The 22,750-nt window shown below is 36.1% G+C and overlaps 3 protein-coding genes across 6 annotated transcripts in view; 2 read left to right on the top strand and 1 right to left on the bottom strand.

Moving 5' to 3' along the window:
* The first annotated feature begins 251 nt into the window (after window positions 1-251).
* LOC131773635 (death-associated protein 1 homolog) lies at window positions 252-1,872 on the top strand. The gene is made up of 3 exons (XM_059089571.2): window positions 252-410; window positions 525-633; window positions 1,213-1,872. Exons 1-3 carry the CDS (start codon window positions 290-292, stop codon window positions 1,385-1,387), a joined length of 405 nt encoding a protein of 134 aa, XP_058945554.2. The 5' UTR covers window positions 252-289; the 3' UTR covers window positions 1,388-1,872.
* Window positions 1,873-1,983: 111 nt separating this feature from the next.
* Window positions 1,984-4,207, bottom strand: LOC131773636 (uncharacterized). The gene is made up of 3 exons (XM_059089572.2): window positions 4,044-4,207; window positions 2,784-2,984; window positions 1,984-2,440 (listed from the first exon to the last, which is right to left on the bottom strand). The coding sequence occupies exons 1-3, from the start codon at window positions 4,119-4,121 to the stop codon at window positions 2,414-2,416; spliced, it is 306 nt and encodes a 101-aa protein (XP_058945555.2). The 5' UTR covers window positions 4,122-4,207; the 3' UTR covers window positions 1,984-2,413.
* Window positions 4,208-5,193: 986 nt separating this feature from the next.
* The window catches only part of LOC131773645 (myosin-IIIb), a 31,778-nt gene continuing 14,221 nt past the window's right edge, over window positions 5,194-22,750 (top strand). The window contains exons 1-24 of one of the 4 annotated variants that reach the window (XM_066160326.1): window positions 5,194-5,204; window positions 5,403-5,544; window positions 8,357-8,652; window positions 9,736-9,840; window positions 10,253-10,352; window positions 11,092-11,314; window positions 11,716-11,781; window positions 12,242-12,332; window positions 13,100-13,200; window positions 13,961-14,048; window positions 14,906-15,022; window positions 15,585-15,689; window positions 16,434-16,517; window positions 16,675-16,710; window positions 17,145-17,259; window positions 17,822-17,873; window positions 18,072-18,170; window positions 18,782-18,893; window positions 19,099-19,228; window positions 19,982-20,053; window positions 20,419-20,483; window positions 21,237-21,313; window positions 21,443-21,584; window positions 22,176-22,256. In XM_066160326.1, coding sequence (XP_066016423.1) covers window positions 5,430-5,544; window positions 8,357-8,652; window positions 9,736-9,840; window positions 10,253-10,352; window positions 11,092-11,314; window positions 11,716-11,781; window positions 12,242-12,332; window positions 13,100-13,200; window positions 13,961-14,048; window positions 14,906-15,022; window positions 15,585-15,689; window positions 16,434-16,517; window positions 16,675-16,710; window positions 17,145-17,259; window positions 17,822-17,873; window positions 18,072-18,170; window positions 18,782-18,893; window positions 19,099-19,228; window positions 19,982-20,053; window positions 20,419-20,483; window positions 21,237-21,313; window positions 21,443-21,584; window positions 22,176-22,256 — 2,472 coding nt within the window. In that variant the 5' untranslated portion in view covers window positions 5,194-5,204; window positions 5,403-5,429. The other 3 variants (XM_066160327.1, XM_059089582.2, XM_066160328.1) reach the window with 3 other exon arrangements.

Raw genomic sequence — 22,750 nt, 5'->3', positions numbered from 1 at the left:
AACTTTTCCTTATGGGAGGGGAGGCACAGTTTAATAATTTTTTTTTTTCTTCGAATTTAGGGCCTGATACGGCTTATTGTAAACGAATTACGCTGAATTTTTTTTATTCTGAAATTAAAAGTGATGTGTTTTACGCAAAGATTAGGGTAAGATCTCTGTTGACTTCTATTTAGAATTATTATTTGTCGTCACATGTGCAACATGAAAGGACCAATCACAAATCGCATAAACTCCCTCGTGATTAAGCTCAGCTGGTGAGTTCTTCGCGTAATTTTATTTGGGTTCGCTAATGCACGGACATTTCACGCAAACTAAATTAGAAACGAGGAGTTCAAATTTGTCTTTATTCACTATGTCGTCACCTCCGAAAGATAAAGATAAAGAATTAAAAGCTGGTCATCCGCCAGCAGGTCTGTTGAAAACTTTCTTCTGAAAACAAATTTGTTATTGGGTCGCGTACATGAAAAGAGACGGTCGCTAAAATTCGCTAATTATTATATATTTTGTTATTAAAATCTTTGTAGTTAAAGCAGGAGGAATGAGAATAACTTCAAAGCATCATCAATCTCAGCATCCAGCACCAACACCTGAGGAGAAAGCCGAGGAGGAAGAATTTGCAGAGCCTAAAGAAAAGTGAGTCCCCATATGTGTGTACAAGTTTCGTCCTCTCATGTACAGATACGTGTAACGAATAATTTCCGAAGTTTTGCGTACACCGTACAACTTTCACCAAAAATTTTAACGTTTCAACTATACATAATTCATTTCATTGTTCCGAGAAAAGGATTTTTAAAGGTTGTGAAATAATTCTTGCGAATTTTAACTCGAGCGCTCTCTGTCCCTTCCCCACGTGCCGTGTTTCACGTTTGTTGCGTGACTATTTTGCCAAATTGTTGTTGTGTTGCGTTACAGTTAATTATAGCCATGATGATAAATATTTTAAAGTTTACGGCAAATATCTCGCTAAGAACTTAAAGAGTAGTTTTGAGTTTTGGAGCATTTAGCAGACATGTTTCTTCAAGCAGCTAAAATTTGTTCAGCTGAGGCTATGTGTTTGATATGTTTTGATTTTCATAGCCAGACTGACTACTTTGATTTAGAAAAGTGTACAGAATTCTAGTCTACTTTTCCCTATTTTGTGATATTGCTTGAAAGATATATAGTACTCACTTGTTGATGAAAAGAATTAACAATTGTCGAATTTTATTTCAGGGCCTCTGATCAGAAAGTTATTGTTTCAGGGGTATTGACAAAGGGGAATGCAGATTTTAAGGCAGATGCTATTAAGGTGGCTCATGAGAAGCCCATGCCACAACATGAAAAACGACCAGCAGGTGGCGCAGGAAAGACTGCAGCAATGCACATTCAACAACCAAGGAAGCAGTAGAGCTTTTAAAATTGAATCTAACCAGAGAAATGAATTTTATCGTAGGGTTAGTTTCTGGGTGTCAACTCGTTATAAACAAAAAAATGTTCATGTTTGGTGGCAACTATATTTTTCTTTCCTATTGTTTTATGCAAGACTACTTTGAGTTCAAATGGTAAATTTGTTCAGTAATTTTCAACCATTTTATCTCATTTCGTTTGTTCTAGCTGGCATTCTGTGATCTGAAACTTAAGACATTTTAAAAACTTTCAAAGTTGTTGACATCTCTGTTATAGACTGTTAAAGTAAGACTTTCTGCACACTTCACTTCATCCAGTTAAATACCAAAGAAAGCTGATGTGTCTCATGAATGTAATTAAAAAAAAATTATTGTTATTCAACTCTTATCCTTTTCTTCAAAATTAGAAAATTAATTGAAGTATGTTGCTGACATAATGTCTCAATAATTAAATAAATAACTATGAATAAAATTAATAACAATGGGACTCAGTTATTTTTTGCTATATATTACATTTACATGCAAGTTTTGGCCACAGTGTAATAGAGCTATTAGTGATAAGCTATTTTGAATGGTTAAGCACATCAGGAAATACATTCTGAAGGGAAAAATTCCTTTATTTTTTTCTCAGAGAAACAAAAATAAATTCAAAATAAAGTATATAATAACACACTCACTCTTTCTCAATTTTTTTTTTCAAATAATAAAACACTTCATTAACTGAGAGTATCAGTTCAGGATATTTACAAAATTTAAAGCTAATGTAACATGACATACATGTTACAAAAATTAAATCTTTGTGTTATGATTCTCCACAAAATTCTGTTATATTTGCAGTGCAATTTTTCTGAATGCTCTTTTCAAATCACACAAAAGTAACAAGCAGTCTCATAGGGTTAAGGTTTTTGACAATCAACTTAACAACACAAAATGTGCAAACTCTTTCAACTGGACTGGAGTCTGAAGTTATATGCCAGAAAACAACAGCATTAATAACATCCTTTGTATCACTGTCTGCCCTGTTTTCTTCACCACTGCATCATGTAATCTGTTGACTTGAGATAAAATAGCAACAAGATTTTCTAAATGGACTATCAAAGCATAAAATTCCTATATGTCTTTCTTGTGTTATCTCTCAAACTCAGGACATACACCTTAAATAAATTTCAGAAGTTGTTTCTCAGTATCTCAACCTCAGTTACTTTTAACTTGAGTATGTGCAGAAATGTGATCCTTCCATAATTACTATAAACAACCACAGAACTATCACAATGGTAGACATATTTACTAAATTGCTTGACAAAAACTTCTTAAATTTTGCGTAAAGCTTGACAATTGAATTTTGCATATGAAAGTGATGCCCAGCACTGCCTTCACAACTTTGTTGACTAGACTTACCGAAAATCTATTCTGAGTTCTTGCTTTTGTTTCTTTGGTTATTGCATCTAAGTAAGGGTCGGTGATAACAACTTCCTTGCTCCTGGAGCCAGGACTACTGCCCATGGCTAAACCATGGTGCAAAGAGTTTGGACTGTTAATACTTCTCATGCCAGAACTGAAAGGACTGTGTAGGTTTTGACTGCTTCTGTCCTTCGGCAACTGAAAGGGAACAAGTGGATACAGCATGTTCATAAGAGATTGAAGATGAGAGCATTCTTTGTCTACTTCATAGAACTATCTGGCTAAATTTTAATAGCCTTGGTTATAGAACAAGTACAAAAAAAACTCAGATATAGAGGAGCTATTCTGTACTCTATCATTCTCTCTTTACTTCACACACACATTCAATACCCTACTAGTGATTAACCCTTTGACTCTTAAAAGTGATCAGCATCTAATTTCTCACTACAACACCACATCTGAATCACACATTGAGATCATGAGAATAAAGGAAATGATCATCAAGTAAAGAATCTCTACTCAGCTGCTCTGACGAAGGACTAACACTTGAAAGCTCAGCTTTGAAACTCTTTACGGTAGCCAATTTACATTATCAGCTGATAAAACCAAATTTATCACTTTAATTTATCTGTGTAAAGCTTGTAGTAGAATAACTTTCAAAGTAAGAAAAAGTTGAGAAGAGATAGCAAGCAATGTTTATTTACTCAATTACTGAAAACCCTTGAGTAGAGAGATACTCCCTGGACTGAGTATTTGCAATTAAAATTGTCTGTGCTGTCAACACTATGCTACAACTTAACGCTAGCGGTAACAGTTAATCATGCTTATCAGAATGCAAATATACAAGATTTCCCTGTAATTTGAAAGTAATTAAGTTTTTTTTCAGTCGCAGCGAAAGGCAATTTGTAGAATTTAGAGACGTAATAACCTACGCTACTAGTTGAATTCATCAGACTTCAGTCTCGTGCACAAAGTTTGCACCGCACTCATGAAACAATCATCGAAGTTTTTCATGTAATCCGTGCATTGTCCTACACAAACGCTTGTAATTTTGAGAGAGAAATGTAATCCTAAGAAGTATGGTTCAGCTTTGCATTTATTTGCAAAAAAGACGTAACAAAACCAACAACAAGCGCAAAATCGCTGTTACCTCTGGCCTGAAACATGTCGTGTATTTTGTACCTCCGAACTAGAGATTATCTTTTGGTAGTTCATCTCAAAAAGTACTGAAGCTCGTAATTGACTGTTTGTACTCACCAACCAAGACAAATCGTTAACATTTCTTTTATCAACGACATGTTGTCTTCGTAAGGCTTCTTGATGAAGCTGTGACATGGCTTAAACAGCTGAAGTATCAAGATTTACTCCTGAAACGCCACACAACTTGGCAACAATTATTGCTCAAGATCTCTCGAGCTCGATGTCAGTTCGCGGGTGACGTCACATACATCGGTATGGAAAGAATGCACGCGGAGATGGCGTCAAAATTCCCGCGCGCTATTCAAAACTTTCCGCGAATTATTCTGAAAAGGAAGTTTTTGAGCAACATAATTCACAGATTTGTGTGTTTTTTTTGTCATCTGTCAGTCTTTTCCTAAAAAAATTGCCGTACTCTACTACCCTACTTGCTCGAAAGCAGTCGTAAATGTTGAAAAAGAGTCTTAACTTAATCGCTAATATATTTGAATATTTTTCGTCTAAAGGACTAAACCTCTACCTCAGACAGATGTCAACCTCAGACGGGGATCAATTCTTGTAAAATCATTCGAACGGTACTTACTTTGATATTACAGTTGTGAATATTATTCTTTATTTCTTCTTTATGTTGATTTAGAGCATAGTTAGTAGAGGATTAGAGAGAGAAAAACTTATGTAATAGCACCGCAATCTTACTGTCAAAATTCTGAGAATTTTCTAGCTCCTTTTCTTTTCTGTGTTCTATTTTCATTAAAAATTTATTTTTGGCTTTCCAAAAATTGTCTTAGTCGGCTGTAAATTAAAGAAACTTCGGCCATTTTATCAATGTATGTTATGTTTTTAAACATGATAGATCATTGCTAAAATTAGCGAGCTTTCAATCTAACTTCTAAGTGATGTTGACTTGTTACGAAGCGATGAGTCAATGGCTTTGTTTTCAAATACTTATTTATCGATCATATACACTGAAAAACATGTACAGCTATATGAAAAGAGATATGTGTTAGCATGAGCCTTTAATTTGGTCTTTGTAACTTCGTGTAATACCTGAAATTCTATGGCAACCGATATACATGGATATCAATCATCTTCAAGTCTTAACGTCTTAAATTATGAATGATATTTTTAAAGATGCGGGTTTTCGTTGGACGATTAGCTAATTGTGATTAGCAACTCTCAAGGCGAGCGCAGTAGGGATGTAAACTAAACAGTTTAAACAGGGTATGTTTCAATCATCGAGTCGAATCGGACTTTAGTTAGTCGCAAAGAAGTTGTCTCACAACAGTGATGCAGTTTCCAAGTGAATTCAAGTTATACTCTTATAAAGTGGTCGACAGATTTGTAGCTAGGTTCCTTTACTCTTGCGGTTTTTAGTCATTCCAAATTGTAACTTTCCAACAAATTCTACTTTCATTCAAGATGTCTGACACTGCTTAATAAGTAGCCATGCCGAAGCGAAAAAGTAAGCACAGGGAAGATGATTCTAAAAGCATGGAAGAACAACAAGGTGCTTCCTCGGGAGCCGACAAGTTCAGCTACATTGGACCGGCTACTGAGAAACGTAAGTGAATTGAACATACCTGCCAAAGAGCAGTCATTTGCGGTTGAATAAAGGGTTAAGTTAGGTGCGTAGAGGTTTCGCTCTATGTCTTTGCTGAGACTTCGTCGATTGAAACCGAATGGGTTTCTTTTGTTTACCTTGAAATGACTTATGTTTAAACCTCCTCTCCTCAAATATAGTTTTAAAAGAGTCATTGTTTTATTGAAAAGTTATCGAGCGGCAATCTCAAATTTTTTAGTGGTGTTTTTTATATGCAAATGATCGCTTCTCGTCCAACAAAGAGTTGAAAACGCCATCAACTGTTGATTAATTATTTAACTTAACGGCTGAATTGATACTTTCGACAAGGAAAACTTGAACCACTATGCATTAACTCAGTTTGACGGGCATTTATTGTGAAGATCGGGACATAGTAGCGCATGAAATTTTTATAGTATGCATATGATATTTTTATCAAGCGATAAGAGGACGCCTTCTCTACTTTTGAACTGTGATCACGCGCAGATACAAGAAAGACTCCCTGGGTGAAATATTTTGTCGATAAACTGTTTTAATCCCAAAGTTACTCAAAATATTTGAAAAGAATTCTATTGAGCAGTGGAACTGTTAAATGACCCCCCGAAGCCTTGCTGGGAAATAATGTCCATGTATTTAATACAAGGTAAGAAATAATTACGCAAACACGAAAAAAACACACGGGTGTCTTTTTTTTTATCTTTTTTCCTATTTTTCTTTCTTCTTCCACGACTGCGGAATAGCTGGAACGATTTTTGTTTTTGAAATTGTTCTGTTTCTGCCAATAATTTTTATATATTGCCGATGCAATATCGTTTTACTGGCAACATTATCCAGTTCCATTTTCATCAAGTTCGTTCGTATGACACAACCTTTTAAAAACCCGAGTAAAGCGTGCGAAAGAAATTTTTTCCGGTGGCTTTTTCCAGCATTTCGCTGTCTCCGTGCGTGTATATTTACGTCTTAAGCGACTGAAATACTTCTAGAATCAAAATGGAGGAGCTTTAAAGAGATTTTAAGCCCTGACATTTGCAATTATTGCATACTTGTGATGTTCTCTGAGAAGAAGAGATGACACGGGTTTTAAAGTAAGATTCATCAAGGAAAAATGGTTTTGTCATTGATGATATATGTAAATCTTATGATGGGCACTAGGAAATAGCTAAGAACACCATATGACGTAAACGTGGACGGCATCGTTTATGTTTGCTTTTTAGACTGGTTTCCTTTCATGACTTTTGGCAAAGGGAAAACGTAATGACTTTTATGTACACTCGGTCGATGAACACAAAGATTATTTATGGACATACACGTGGCATATACAGTAATCGAGAAGCTTGAAACAGCCTAATTGAGTCTGTCGAAAACAGACTATTGCACATGTGGTTTACTTTTGTCTTCAATCTCTTAAAATCGTGCGATTTGGACCAACTTTGAACGGTTTCAAATGATTTACTTGAAATTTCTGTAAGTGTACGAATTAGCGCCGTAGGGATTACCTAATATTGCTTGGTTTTTCCTTGCTGAAAATGAAGCATTTAAAAGTTCTTGCTTCAGAGTGATTCTATGTCCTTTATATCGGCATATTGTGGAAGAATAATTATAAATTTTGACTTTGTTGCAGCAAATTCGTGTTTTATCAGTTTGTTTTGTTTATTTTGGTTTTCCATCGGTGTTGTTCTTATTTCCTAGCCAAAATCATGATATTATGCCACTAAAACATAAGTACAGAAAAAAAAAAAAAGAGAAAACGATTCGGGAAGAGAATTTGGAAGACCAATATGACATATTGCCAAGAGAATAAGTATATGTTCTCTTGTATTGATATCACTTATACTGACGCGACATGACGGCGTTAGAAAAAAAAAGTTATTTCTCGGCAGTGGGCCGTAAGATACAAATAACTGTCCTAACCCTGGCGTTAACGTATTTTTAATACAATGAAATGCTACTTCTCCAGATGAATTTAATTTACGAATATAGGAAAGACTACAAAGTTTTTCTAAGTTAAAATGTCGTTAAATTTTTCATCTTTGTACGTAACCATCCTTTCAAATTTTACGTAATAAGACCGGAAAACTTAGATATTGAATATGAATGAAAATAGAACAACTACGTTTCCTAAATATCGCTTTCGAAGACTGTTCTATCGATAATTCAAGTGAAATAGTTGAAGATTTTTGTGCGGGTGAACGCAAAACGTGTTCCCTAATCCTTATGAAGGCGCAAAATTTCAAAGAGACTGGGCTCTACTTTTTAGGGACGCCGCGAAATTACATTATTTTCAATATCAACACAGTTTGTCTGTAATTGCCGGCTCGTCTGAATTTAGAATTTATGAGCTGTAGGCTGCACTTTCGGGTCCATTTTTCCCTGACATTTGATGTGAAGTGATTTAAATGATGCCATGGGCAACTGCAGAGCGTTATTGTTCATTCGCAGCTGAGTGTAATTGGTAGAGTATTGAACCGTGGGAACTCATCGTTGCATGAAACTACATTCATCTCTCACAGCTGTGCGATTTTTTACGATTTGCAAGATGGCTGTTGATAATTTATTTCGAAGATGGACCCTTCCCGGGCGATAAACTCAATTAACGAACAGAATACCTTTCCTGGGTCGCTCTTTGCTTATTTTCCGCGGTTTTAAGTACAGATTTGCAAGCTATGGTTGGGTTTTCGTTCGCGCGTGAAGAACAGCTTTATGGTGAGATTAGAAATGGCTATTTTTTAATTATTATTTGCGATTCAAAGCCGGTCGAGTTCGAATTATCGTACTATCATTCTGTAATTTGCAGCTATGATGGGAAAGAGCGCCGATAGTCTTAAAGAACTCGGTCCGCCGACGGATTGGGAATTGGTTGATAGGATCGGGGAAGGTACTTATGGAGAGGTTTTCACAGCAAGGAACAAAATTTCGGGCGAAATAGCAGCGGCGAAGGTTATAGATTCTATTCACGAGAAAATTGAAGAAGTTCTTCCAGAGCTGGATATCTTGTCAAAGTATTCTACTCATTCAAACATCGCTGAATTTCATGGCGCTTTCATGAACGTCGATACGAAACGACATGATCAATTATGGCTAGTGATGGAGGTTTGTACTTAATATTGCATTGAAAATTAGTGTACAGTAATTAGATATATTTTAGAGGTAATTTAACAGTTTCTCACCCATTTTTTTCCCTGAAGAATGCAGTAATTTTGCTTTTATGTGGATCCGACTCGTTAGCAAAAATAGTGTAAAATAAATGAATAATTATGTAGAACGCATACCGGTAGCCAGACTGAATAGTTCAATTAGCGGCCAGGGTATCGAACAAGCTCGTAATTAAGGAGAAAACGACCGTCGGATTACAATTTAGATCTTGCTTAATGCTCTGATTCCTTTGACAGCTACTATCGTTAGTGGAAAATCTCGTAAAATTTTGTCGAGAGAGTTTTTATAACGTACACAAGTTAATGTCTTGAGGTTTTCCTGTTTGTGAATAAATTATCATACCAAAGGAAAACAAATACATCGTGATTTATCATTTTGCGAGAAACTGTCAAAGACATCATGAACACAGCTTATTTTCATATTCCAAAAGAAATTTGGAAACTTAAAAGTGTCTGGAATTTTACAAAGGAACAGAAATCAAAATTTTGCAATCAGACATGATGTTATTTTATATGTTCAACTGGGAAATCTAGGGAAGGCCAAGAATAATTCGCCTAAAAAATAATAAAAAATATATATTTTATTCTTTTTCATGTCATCACAGCATCACAGACAGAAAAGAGTCTCAGAACAATTTTTACCTTATATTTAAAATCATGCACTTATCTTATCCCCTGAGATTGAGACTTTGGGTACTTTAAGTAATGAAATTAGTTCAACCCTAGTAGCTGGTTTGGTCTTAGTTACCAAACTTTGAATTGAAACATTCAAATGTGAGTTTGTTATGGGTCTTTGTTATGGATTCATGGCCAAGATACTTAACTCAGTACACCCTAACACCATTATAGATATTCTCTATACTGCTCTTTGAGAGGGAGGGGGGAGGCTTTGTTTCATACTCACCTGCATATCAACCAAAACAATCACAGTCTAGATGGCTGACTTTGGTAAAATAATCCACTTGGCTCAGTGGCTGATCTATATAACCATATAACACCTTTAATATTTAATACTCTGTAGCTATGCCGCGGTGGATCAGTGACAAACCTTGTGAAGAGCTTGAGGAAGAAGGGAAAATATCTTGAAGAAGACCTGATAGCCTACATCCTCTATGAAACTCTAAAGGTTATTAGAAGTTTTTTTTGAGAAATATATTTCTGTTGTTGGTAATTAGCCCGTTAACTCCCAGAAGTGATTAATAGGTAACTTCGCCCTATAATATCCATTATATACATTATCCAGAAAACATAAATGAGAATACTCAGAATTATTAGGTTTAAAAATCTCCAAATTCTAGTAACTAATTTATAAGGATATGTGTAGCAGTTAGAAGGAAGAATTTACAATCAGATCTTGAGAGTTGAGGTTGATGGTAAATAAGACATAACCTGTTTCTAGGTGCTTTAACTTTCAATTATTGTTTTCTTTTAGGGTGACTTGTTTTAAGTGAAAATAAACCCTTGTTTTCTTGCCTCTCTGATGAGCTTTGCAAACTGATCAGGTGTTACATTTATGGATTCACATTTTCTTTTTCCAGGGAATCGAACATCTTCATAGGCATAATGTGATGCACAGAGACATCAAAGGCCCTAATGTGATGTTAACAAACAGAGCTGAAATCAGATTAATTGACTTTGGTTAGTGGTGTTGATCAATCAATCAATCAATTAATCAGTCAATTAGACAGTCAGTTGATCTGTTGGCCAGTCAACTGGTTTGGAAGTCAGTCAATCAATCAGACAGACAGGCAGGCAATTGGTTTTGCAGTCAGTGAAACAGTCATTTAGCCAGTCAGTTAGTCAGCTAGTCAGTCAGTTATTCAGCCAGCCAGTCAGTTAGTCATTCAATTAGTTAGTCAGTCAGTCAGTTAGTCAGCTGGTCAGTTAGTTAGTTAGTCAATCAGTCAGTCATTTAGTCAGTCAGTTAGTCAGTCAGTCAGTCATCCAGTCAGTCATTTAGTCAGTCAGTCAGTCAATTAGTTAGTCAGTCAGTCAATTAGTTAGTCAGTCAGTCAGTCAGATAGTCAGTCAGTCAGTCAATTAGTTAGTCAGTCAGTCAGTCAGATAGTCAGTCAGTCAGTCAGTCAGTCACTTAGTCAGTTAGTCAGTTAGTCAGTTAGTCAGTCAGTCAGTCAGTCAGTCACTTAGTCAGTTAGTCAGTTAGTCAGTCAGTCAGTCAGTCACTTAGTCAGTCAGTCACTTAGTCAGTTAGTCATTCAGTCAGTCAGTCAGTCAGTCAATTTGATCAGTGAGTGAGTGAGTCAGCCAGTCTCTCATTTAATCAGAGACTTCTATCACTCAATTGTTTCCTTTTGTAACTTTAGAGAACAATGGATCTAGCTGTGTCAAAAATCAATGAAAATTTTATTTCCTTCAGGTGTTTCAGCTGAGCTATCAAACATCCTAATGAGGCGCAACTCATCAGTAGGTACTCCATTTTGGATGGCCCCCGAAGTCATTGCCTGTGAGCAGCAGCTTGACTACAGTTATGATGTCCGCTGTGACATCTGGTCTCTTGGAATTACAGCTATTGAACTTGCAGATGGAACCACGCCACTCTCTGATCAACATCCTATGCGAGCACTTTTTAAAATTCCTAGGTGAGTTTATTTCTATTCATTCATTCTATTCCTCGAGTGAAGTGTTAATTGTAAGGTAGATACAGATATTTTTTTCTTACAAAGTGAGAAACAGCTACATTGATAAAATAATTCCATTGGAAAATGATAAATGATTTATATATTTAAATTACGAAGTGGCATTGGTATGTGACAGCATATCAGGAAGGTTGCTTCAAATGGGGATTAAAACAAACAAGTGTACTTGTTGTTGGTATCCGTGTAGTGTTAAATTTTTGGATCAGACTCAGAGCTAGATGTATCAAGGTCAGAATGATTTAAAATTATACTTTGGTTACTTTTACCTACACTATTACCTGAACTGATGGTTTGAATTTAGTAAATGCTTACTGAAGAGTAGTCAATTGATTGAATTATTTTAGGAGCAAGTCACCATCTATGAAAAATCCAGAGAGGTGGTCGCATGAATACAGAGACTTTATTGCAAAGTAAGATTTTTTCCTTCTAAGCCATGTATTTATCTTAATTGGTATAACTGTAATTCAGAAATAACTCGTCAGTTTTGCTATGTGGCTGTTTTGGTTGAAATGCAGGCGAGTACGAAACAAAGCCTCCCCCCTCCCTCTCAAAGAGCATTATAGAGAATAGGTATATCAGTGTTAGGGTGTGCTGAGTAAAGTATCTTGGCCAAGAACCCATAGCAAAGACCCATAACAAACTCACATTTAAATGTTTCAATTCAGTGGCAATACTGTATGAAGAAGTCAAGTGTAAGTTACTCAAAGGGGTGAAAGGATTAAGTTTATTTTTCATTTGTAATTCTTGCAAGGTAAGGCAAGATTTTTTTTCCTGACTGCCCTGTTATTGTAAATAATTTTCATGGCAGGACAGTTGTTGTGTTATAAATAAGTAACATGGTTACAGTTAGTCTTTATTTCCTTATTTTAGGTGCCTGGTGAAAGATTTCGAGGCTAGAGCTCATGCCAGTGATATGTTGTGTCATGTATTTGTCAGATGGGTAGCGGACAAGAGAGATGCTGTAAGTTAATATATACAATACTTATTGTTAGAAAATTATACCAACTAATACCTATTCAATCATACCAGCTAAACATGTTTCATTAAAAGGGGTTTAACAAATGAAAAACAGTCAAAACAAACTGAAAAACGGAGTATTCTGTAGAATTCATTCAAGTAATCTGTTGCTTGTATATTCAGTGACTATACCATACATATATTTGATATTGGCCCTATACTTCAAGACAAATTTTGAAACAGAGACATGTTTGTTAATCCCTAGCAAATCTGAGAGCATTCCTAACTGTACAGTAATTATTGACAAATAGACCCTGAATAGCAACAATTTCACAATATTTTCTTTGTTGAATTTATTTTTTCTCTGCATGAAACTTGCAGGATGTAAAACTTGGTTTGTTTGATAACATTGCAGGTTTTTCTCATAAATAGTTAATGACAAAATTCTTTTTTTAACCCTAAAACAGATAGCAGCTACCTGGTTGAACTAAATTTTTTCAAGATTTTCAAATCAGAATAACTGTGAGGATGATTAAGAATGCACATATCAGATATGTGAAAAAACACCATTCTTAGGAAATTTTCAAAAGCTCAAGTCAGATCAATCACTAATTATGAGCCAGACTAATAATTTGAATCATAATTTAAACATGATTTTAGTTCTTAAGTTTGATGATATAAAAAAGGATATTGAAACACAGTGATTATGAGGAAATACAGAGGACAAGGATAAAATTTTTGTGCTTAATCTTTGGTGCAAAAATGTTGCAGCTGCGTAGAAAGTTGATGAGTTTGATGGATGGGCAGTACCAAGGTCAAGATGGGATTATGGTTGAAGCCACGAAAGAGAGAGATCATGATGAGCTACCAAGGTATTACTAAAAGATTTAATACAAAGGAGTAATGAACCTCATACTGTTAATTATTAATAGGATAGGGCTCCATTTTGTTTCATGAAATGTATCCTAAGAATGCAAAATTTTATCTGTCTCAAAAATGATTTTCAATAATCAGCTTTTGATTTGATGTTATATGTGCAAGAATGGAGTGAAATGAATTTTTGTTGTTTAAGAATTTAAGGTCAGAATGATTTCAAACCAGTTTGGATTTGTTTAATTTGTATTTTCTTTGTCTAAGGATTCTAGTGATATTCCCGGAACAGAGGACAACCTAATTATTTGAAAATCATGCCAACCTGGAATTCATTTTCTATTAGCCAAAATGAAGTATATAGATTGAAATAGCTTGAATTTTATGAGTCCCCTTTTGTCAGAGGTTGACCCAAAAAAATGTGTACTACCAAAGATGTGTTTAAATTTTATTTTTTAATGGTAAGTGTAAACTATGTATGTGTCTTTCTGTTCTTATATTTTAAAATCTTGATACCATAATGTTGGTTTTCATATTCTCTACACTTTTCTCTTTACATTTCCTCTGGTACTGACAAGGAGAATTTGTTTGACAATCAGGAGCATCCCACATTGGAGGTCATTTCCTTTATTCTCATGACCTTTACATTTGATGCAAGGGTGATACTGTAAGGAGAAATTAGAAGCCAGTCACTCTTAGGGGTAAAAGTAATAAACTGAAAATAAACGATAAAGTTAACAGACTTTTTTATGTTTTTACCAGTCCCTCAGCTGCGCAAAAGCAAAAGCCTCAACGCAGCAAACAGATGCAGCAGGTTGATAACCTAGCAGAGTTAGGAAGTCTGACTGAGGTAGGTCTTGTGTGTCCCAAGATCTTACTACCAATTCTCCTTATTGTCTGCAATGCAATTCTTATCACGTGAGTTAGGAGAACTTGCCATTGGATCAACTGATAATCCCCTAGTTGATATTTTATTTATTCTCATCACTTGTCTGCTTGATACTGTATTGGTATCATAAGGAGAAATTCTGTCTTGATCACTCATGGAAGTAAAAGGGTTAAACAACAGTCATCATTGCCTTTCTTTGATAAATTTTTTTGATCAAAGCTGTCAACAGTAAGTGTGAAAGTGGGAGACTGGTGGGACTTGTAGTCAGTCAGGTTATGCCAATGCCGTGTTCTTGTGTCAGAATACATACATGTACATGACTGTGAATTATGTCTCAGGCACACAAAGACTTTAGAGACTTAAGAGTAAATCTGGAGGTTCAATTGATTCACACATCAAATCTTGATACTTGAAAATTATGAATGGTTGCTTTACAAATTTCTTCAGTAGTACAGTGTACCTTGATAGTTGTTTATACAATGATATTTAATCTGTAATAAATTTTATGTAAAAATAAGGTTAAAATACCTTTTTAAACATGGCAGTGGTTAATAGAGTGCCAGTTTATCTGTGTGGTTTTTAGTTAGAAAACACATGAAATCATAAGTTGCCACCTCTGCAATTTTAGAGCAATGTTAGTTGTCAAAATTTTTTTAGCTTGCAGTCATGACCAATTGAAAATGGTGACTGCAGATTGGAGCCCTGTGCTTGAAGAAAACCCAATGTTGAGGCCTTGTGTGCTACTTGGGATGACAAGAATTTAAACTTGAGTATCATGATTGTATTTTTTGATATTGTATCATTTCTTTTGTGGACAGGACATTATTCTCAGCCATCTTCTGGAAAGATATCTAAATAATCAGATATACACGTACATTGGTGACATACTTATAGCTGTTAATCCGCTGCAGACTCTCAACCTGTACGAACCAGAAGTAAGTGTGCAGAAATTTTTCATTACAGTTTTTCAACTTCCTGCTAATTATTTCGTATCAGTCTTCTCTTCTAATATTTGGAGAACTATATTCAAGGAACCATATTATTTTCAACTCTACCATTCAAAAATATACTATCATGGTTTGAGACTCCAAAGAGTATAATCCAAGCATTTGAAAATGGTTGTCAATGGATGTGGCCATTTTGGAAAACAACTTGGCCATGCTTGCATAAAAAGCACAACACATGATTTACAAAGAGCCTTCAAATGGTACCTTGAAAAATATGTGGGTTTTGTAAACTTTTTTTTTTTTCTGATCTTGAAATCTTGTCAGCTTCTATTGTATATGTGAGTATCAAAGTCTTATTTATTGTGCAATTAGTTTGTTCAGCTACTGTCAACAGTAATGATATTTAACTGAAAATGTTAAGTCTTGCTGAAGGATTTTGAAACTGGGGTCTCCACTGAAGGACAAGCATTGGATTTGACCATTCACTGCCTCCTTTGGTGCACAAAATATTTACCAACTGAAACTGATATAGATTTTGTTCTTTTTCCAGATTGCAAAAAAGTATAAAAACTCCCAGAAGAGTGCTTTGCCGCCTCATATTTTCATGGTAGCTGATATGACACACCAGGCTATGATACACAATAAGAACCCTCAGGTTTGAAATACACTAAGCTTATTATCAGCGTATTAAAGTAAATTTTTCAAAGATGACAAAATTGCACTTGCTTCAAACTCTAACCCTAACCCGTGGGGTGAGTGTAATTTGTAGTCTTTCAAAAATTTACAAGTGCAATTTTACACCAAATTGCACAAGAAAGCATGTTGGTACTTAATAATTTACATGCCAAATGCATCACACAAAGTCAAGTTGAAATTTTGGCTGCATACATGTGCTATTTGTAATTTGCTCTTGTGTTCCAACTTTGCACTCATGTTACATGAAAAATGCACTTCTTTTCAGCCAATCAGATGTGCATGATTTTTTCATGTACATTATTATACACTTTTGGTTAGGTCATATCAAAACCAAGTTTAAGTTTTACTCCTGGATGAGCACCTGCCATCTTACTTCAGCTTTCCTGTGGTGTCTCAATCTATTTCAGGTTATCTCCACTCTTAATAGAATTATATTAAAATTTTGATACCAAATAAAATAGGCCATTTCCAAATTACCTTTGGCCTCATTTTAAAGCAAGTTTTAGTGCTCATCCTTTCACTTGTTTATAAGTTTTAATTCAAATGCTAATTAAACTCATTTTTCAAATGAATGGTTGAGCACTAGGCCTCATTTCGAAAAAGAGGCTAAAGGTAATTCGGAAATGGCCCATTTCAATGCTACACAAGTACTGGCATCCTGATCATTATTCAAATTTCCATTTTATTCTTAATCACCTGGCAGTGTTGCTTGATTAGCGGGGAGAGTGGAGCAGGCAAAACAGTGTCAGCCGACTACCTTGTGCGACATTTAGCTGAACTTGGAAAGGTTGGTACTCACTGTTGCTACAGTATGATAGTAACAAGTGCCATTGTTTACTCTTATTCTCATCAAAACTGTACGAAAGTGCTTGGTTTCAAAAGAAATGATTCTGGATTTTTATTTATTATTCACGATTAGTATGACAAACAATTTTTTTTGTTAGGCTGGAAACAGAACACTTGAAGAGAAGATCCTTCAGGTGAGCAATACATGTTATTTTATACCATTGGAAGAAATCCTATATCCTCCAATTGATCAGCTTCCTTATTCACATCACTTGTTTGCTGTATGATATATTGACATTTTAAGGAGAATTTACATGTGTATCCCTTAATGCAGTTGAAAGGTTAATCGCCCTACTACTAATGTTCCTACATGTACACAACTTAACCCTTTCCATCCCACAATCTCATTTGTTTTTCTACTTATCAGTTCTTATGTTTGTGGAGAGAATATGCTATTGGATGAACTAAAAATCCTCTAATTGATATTTTTTCGTTTTTCTCATCACTTGTCTGCTTGATATTGTCTTGATATTGTTATGAGAATTTCTGGCATGGTCTCTCATGGGAATGAAAGGATTGAAGGAAACTGTATGTTTTTTGCCTAACCAGAAGTTGCAAATTTTTGCAGGTCAATCCCCTCATGGAAGCTTTGGGAAATGCACAGACAGTGATCAATGAAAACTCCAGCAGATTTGGGAAATACTTAGAACTCCATTTCACACCTAATGGAGCCCTGAGAGGAGGTAGATTGGCAATCGAAAATTACAATTATCACTTTGATTGTGTGTCATTATACATGTACCTTGTCCAAAATAATCACAACAGCCAATTGCAACCATAGAGAATACCTTTAAGAACCAATGAGAACTCAAAGGAAAACAAGTAATTTCCTATGTGCGACAAACTGAGAGGGAACATGTTGTGATTGGTTGTGGGATGGGGCCAGTGTTCTTAACCAGTCACAAAGTGAAGCAAAGCAAAATTAATGTAATTCTGCCAAGTGGTTACTTTTGGCAATCAATTTATCGTTTATATTACTGGCAGGGATGGCTTCAATGTGCCATTTTGTTAGATTGCCTTTCTCTAAGTCAATCATTCAGTCAGTCCACTATGGAGAAAGAACAGTCACTATTTAGAGTATGAGCTAAGACTTAAATATTTAGTCAGTCAGTCAGTCTGTCATAATCTCAGTCAGTCAGTTAGTCAGTCAATTAGTCTTAGAATCTCAGTTTGTCAATTTGTCAGTCAGTTGTTAGGCATAGTCTTTAGTCTATCTCTCAAAAGTTATTGAACTTGTATTTCAAGGAATGCTATCAGAGTACCTGTTGGAAAAATCCAGAGTTGTTTCACAATCAAGGTGGGTGGCAATCAAGGAACATTAAATTTCAGTTCTTGTTATTTTTGGTCTTTTTGGTAATTTTTTCATTCACTGAGATGCAATTCATTGTTAAATAGAACTCACCTTCGCAGGTTTTTGACACTGGTATAACATTATCAGCGTTAAACTGAACTTGTCATAGATGACTTTTTCTCGATTTTATTCCCTTTTTTTTAGAGGAGAAAGGAACTTTCACATATTTTATTACATGATCGCTGGTCTGGCATATAACAAGAAACTGGAGAAATATTCCTTTAAGCTTTATTCGCAGCACAAGTAAGTTTTCAAATTGATTTTAAAGAAGTGTTGTGTTGAAGTCTATGAATTACGGACTCCATCTGTGAAACACTCCTCCTCATGAACAGACGTATTTCTTTCCTTACGTGTATCTATTTAATGTCGTAAAATCAAGATGCCATGTAAAAATAGGTAGTAAAAACTCAAAGTAAAACAAGCACACTGCCCAAAGCGCGGGAAAACGCGAGTGACCAACATCTGATTGGTTTAAAGGGTGGCGCGTGTTTTCGTGACCAATCACAAAACGGTTTCAACAGAGGGTCTAATTCCGAATTACTTTTGTTTTGCTTTACCTCGTCTCGTGATTGGTTCAGAAAACTCACGCCATTTTCTCTACCCATCAGTTTCAAAACTAAAACCAATCGCGACTTGGTCACCAGCGTTTTCCCGCGCTTGAGGCAGGTTGTGCGTTTTTCACTTGAGTTCTTATTGACACTTTCCTTTCGTCCAAGTGGTCGCTGTGATTACTTTGAGTTTGGTTTTACGACACTACAGCGAAATTGGCTCTAAACAAAATAATGGAATTCCGGATGACTTTTGACACGCAATTGAAAAAAACTGACAAGCACTTTGTCTTTCGTCTCTTTCAGCTACCTCCAAACAGGAGGGCGAAACCTTCAAGACTTGGTATGCACTCTTGGAAACAGACGGAAGTTTGAAGAGGTTCAAAGATGCTTTGACATCATTGGCTTCAGTCATGAGGTGAATAAAACTTGCCCATGAAGTAAAGTGAACTTAAATGAAGGCCTTCCTTCAGATCGATAAGTTTTCTTTAATGTGTGTTGAGACTTTGAAACTCAGAGGACTGTACTTCTGTGCAGTACAATCATTTCAGGTGTCCAGTTCTTCCATATAACACTCATGTCTAACTGTAAAAATTATGCCCAACTGTCAACCTTTTTTAAAGGAAGTGTCACAGTTGTTTTCAATACTGGCTGCCATCATTCATCTCGGAGACATTCACTTCACGGAAGACGAGTCAGTTTCGCATCTGAGCGACAAGAGTATGGTTAGCAATCCTCAAGTTCTACTCATAGGTGTGTATGAATAAAAATAATAATTGCGTTAAGATACTAGTAAAAAAAAATCCCTGTATGTTTAAATTCGATCGTGTATTCTGAACGTCCTGGTGAGGCTAGCCTCTACTTTCACTGAGCACTATCGTCCTTGTGTGAAAGGTCCAGTCCAATGAGGTTTTTTTTTCGTTGGAGTTCCGTCGAAACGAAACCCAGTGGAAAGCCATGGGGGGGGGGGGGGGGGGGGTCTGCACCCCTTACCATCAGATCTGTGTTTTTTTGTTTTGTTTTGTTTTGTTTTGTTTTTTTCCAACAAGATAACTGAATCAAAAAATCTTCCAACCTGATCACATGTTGGTGGACAACATGAAGTATTTAATACTTGCTCGTTGTGCAATATTTCCTCGCTTATTTAGGCTCTGTAGTAAAAATTGTATCAAAGTTTGAACCTCCACCCCCCCATCAAAAATTTCTGGACCCGTCCTTTGCCTTTGATAACGACTCTAAAACAACGTGCTGACAACCCGTTAGATTTAAAAAGAGACACACGTGATTGACATCAAGAAACGGGAAAAGCCACATGATCGAGTCTTGATTTGTTGAGGTTTTGACTTCTAGCCTCTGATAACTTGTAACTATGGTAACGCTTTTGCTCCCATCATGGAGCGTTGTCAATCAAGTGCCATTCCGTTAGACTTAAGATGAAACTCGATATCGGTGGTAATACTAACTCTTTTCGAAATTGATTGAAAGCAACAATTTATCTTGTTTCAGTTTCTTCATTGTTGGGGATTAATGCAGTGGAACTCAGAGATGCATTGACAACAAATAGCAATGTAACAAGAGGTACAGCAACTCACTTTTCTGGGAATTTTTCTAAACATTGTAGACCAAGTTTGGTTCCCATCAATTTAAGCCTGCCTTTCTACAGGCTCTCGCGACCCGAGTACCTCAGTTTCTTTTAGGCCCTGACGAAGGGCAAAAGTCAGCTTCAGAATATCTTTACGATTTGCCAATTTACATTATCAACTCAGTTGTTAAAACCAAATTTTCTCATAGTTTTATAATTTCTCTCGAAACTTACCCTTTTTATTTTATGTATAGCTTGAGAACCTCTATATTTAAGGCGCATTTACCTCCCAGATGTTTGCTATTGTTTCACTTTGCTGATCAATTATATTCATGTAAACTTATTTGTCTCTCATCTCCAGGAGAGACCATAGTTAGGAACAACTCTGTCGATCAAGCAGTTGATTATCGCGACGGAATGGCTAAAGTAAGTTTACCAATTGATGGAATTGTTTCCGCTTGTTCCTTAAAGGGTGAGATTCGTTAGCAGAGTAGTCAACTTTTCTTCTTGTGCTTCTTGACACTTTTCTTCTTCTTATGAAAAATAGAATTCCCCTCCTAACCGATGAACCTTACTATGAAGCTTCTGGTTTCCCAGAAATCCTGCGGGGTTATGATATATTCATTTAATTGCTAGTTTGATTGTCACTCTTCGCTAAGCTTTGTAGTTGCGCTGAATAAAGTAGTGCAAGCCGAAGAAAAACTTAAGCTGCGAAAAGAGCGAGAGATTTGTGGACGAAAGGCAGAAAAATATGTAACGAATGTAAAGTACGAGAAAACATTTACCATCGGTCAGAGTGGATGCACCTGTCACGAGCGCGAAATCATGAATCCATCAGAAAGCGCGGGAAAAACAGTCATCGTTGCAAGCGCTGGAGAACATGAAACCAACGGAAAGCGCGCGAAAATCTTATATGAGTTGAAAGGGTAATTTCTTGTAAACGCGTTACTTCTGGAAAAGGTGCAAATTCGAAACTAGATTTATGTAGATTTGGCGATTTTTTTGTCAGAGGGAGTATAAATGTACAAGATTAAGCTGCTTTATCTTAAATACGCAGACTTTTTTACAGCACTTGATCTTTTTGTGAACAAGGAAATTCCTTCTTCACCGATACACCCTACCCCACACAACGTAAAATCCTTCAAAATCTCACGAGCTTTCACTATCATGGTTTTTCAGGCACTGTACGGCAAGCTATTTAGTTGGATTGTTCACCGAATAAACGCTTTATTGAGGACAGAGAGAGCACGGCCAGTGTAAGTATCTAAAACGCACCTTTCTTCCTTGTTGTCTCTTTTTGTACGTTCTCTTTTTACTTCTTTTTTATTTTTTTCCATGTGTTGTTGGAGCTATCAGAGAATATTTACCTTCGTTTTACTCTGCAGAGAAAACGATTACAGAATAGGAATACTGGATATCTTTGGTTTTGAAAATTTCAAACGCAATTCGTTTGAACAGCTGTGCATAAACATTGCTAATGAGCAGATCCAGTTCTACTTCAACCAGCAAATTTTCTCATGGGAGTTGGTAAGTTTGTCGCAGTTTTTGGCTTGGCTTACGAGAAATTGTTCAGGATATCTTCGTAATATTCGAGGTTATGTCGACGTTATTACAACGTTAAGCTTTGATGCGTTGGTGTGGTTTCAGCGAATATACCAGTTATAATACAGGGGTAATTTTTGCTGTTTAATTTTTGGGGTTTAATTTTTGTCTCAGAAACTCCTACCCCGTTAAAGTCTATTTTTCGGCCAATTACGGTAACAACTTTTTAATCGCTACTTACCAGATTTTTATTACCCAAAAAAATCCCATAAATGTGCGACCGCATATCAGTAACTCTATTTAAAATGTAACCCCATCATAGTGGATCCAGTTGTGAAAATGCAACTCATCCAGTGGCAAATCCTCATTAGTCTTTCACCCGGAAGTACCCCCTTCATTTCCTCTCCTCCCCCCCCCCCCAGGTGTTACTTACAACGCTAGCATTATTTGCAGCACTAACTTTACTTACCATACTAACATTGATTACAACATTGATACCGTTAACTCACCAAAGATAGAGAATTTAAATTATGTTCTCGTCTTGAATTCTGTGGTGTTGTGATTGAAATGTTTCAGGAGGAATACCGCTCTGAAGGGATATCTCTTGAACGGATCTCATTCACTGACAACCGACCTGTTCTGGATATGTTTCTGCAGGTAATTTTTTATTAGTGGCTAATAACAATATTCTAGTAATAACTATTCTACCGGCTTAAAATCCGGTGAATGATTTCGTTATGTCGCATGAAGAATTTCCGAAAAGATTTTGGTGGATGTTGATCAATCAGGAAACTTAACGAACACTGATTAGCCTCCCGGATGTTGTAACGTCAGCTAATTATCCTCTGTAAAGGTTACTTCTCGGCAGTAGACAATCTCTGACGTAACCTCTGACTCAACGAAGGGCTTGCATTTCGGTCGAGTGTCGTTAAACCAAAACTTACGTAAAAAGGACCACCACCGATCAGCGGAAAGCTGAGCGAGTGAACAAGTCGCATATGGTTTTATTTTCTGGATCTGATTGGTTGAGAGGATGACGTGATCTTTGTGGACCAATCATAATGCGAGGTAAAGCGAGGTAAAACAAAGCTAAAGCAATCATGATGGTGTGCACAAAAAGGCAGAGAACACCCATTATATGATGTGCTTTT

This window comes from Pocillopora verrucosa, chromosome 13 (genome assembly GCF_036669915.1).
Source record: "Pocillopora verrucosa isolate sample1 chromosome 13, ASM3666991v2, whole genome shotgun sequence".
Taxonomy (NCBI): domain Eukaryota; kingdom Metazoa; phylum Cnidaria; class Anthozoa; order Scleractinia; family Pocilloporidae; genus Pocillopora; species Pocillopora verrucosa.
This window is presented reverse-complemented; position numbering and strand designations above follow the sequence as displayed.

Excerpts from the sequence above, each read along its gene's own strand:
- LOC131773635 (XM_059089571.2), top strand. The coding sequence starts at position 290 with ATGCACGGACATTTCACGCAAACTAAATTAGAAACGAGGAGTTCAAAT. Across the intron at positions 411-524 it reads AGCTGGTCATCCGCCAGCAG|TTAAAGCAGGAGGAATGAGA; the intron begins GTCTGTTGAAAA and ends AAATCTTTGTAG. Across the intron at positions 634-1,212 it reads TTTGCAGAGCCTAAAGAAAA|GGCCTCTGATCAGAAAGTTA; the intron begins GTGAGTCCCCAT and ends ATTTTATTTCAG.
- LOC131773636 (XM_059089572.2), bottom strand. The coding sequence starts at position 4,121 with ATGTCACAGCTTCATCAAGAAGCCTTACGAAGACAACATGTCGTTGAT. Across the intron at positions 2,985-4,043 it reads TTAACGATTTGTCTTGGTTG|TTGCCGAAGGACAGAAGCAG; the intron begins GTGAGTACAAAC and ends GTTCCCTTTCAG. Across the intron at positions 2,441-2,783 it reads GAACTCAGAATAGATTTTCG|TCAACAGATTACATGATGCA; the intron begins GTAAGTCTAGTC and ends TTTTATCTCAAG.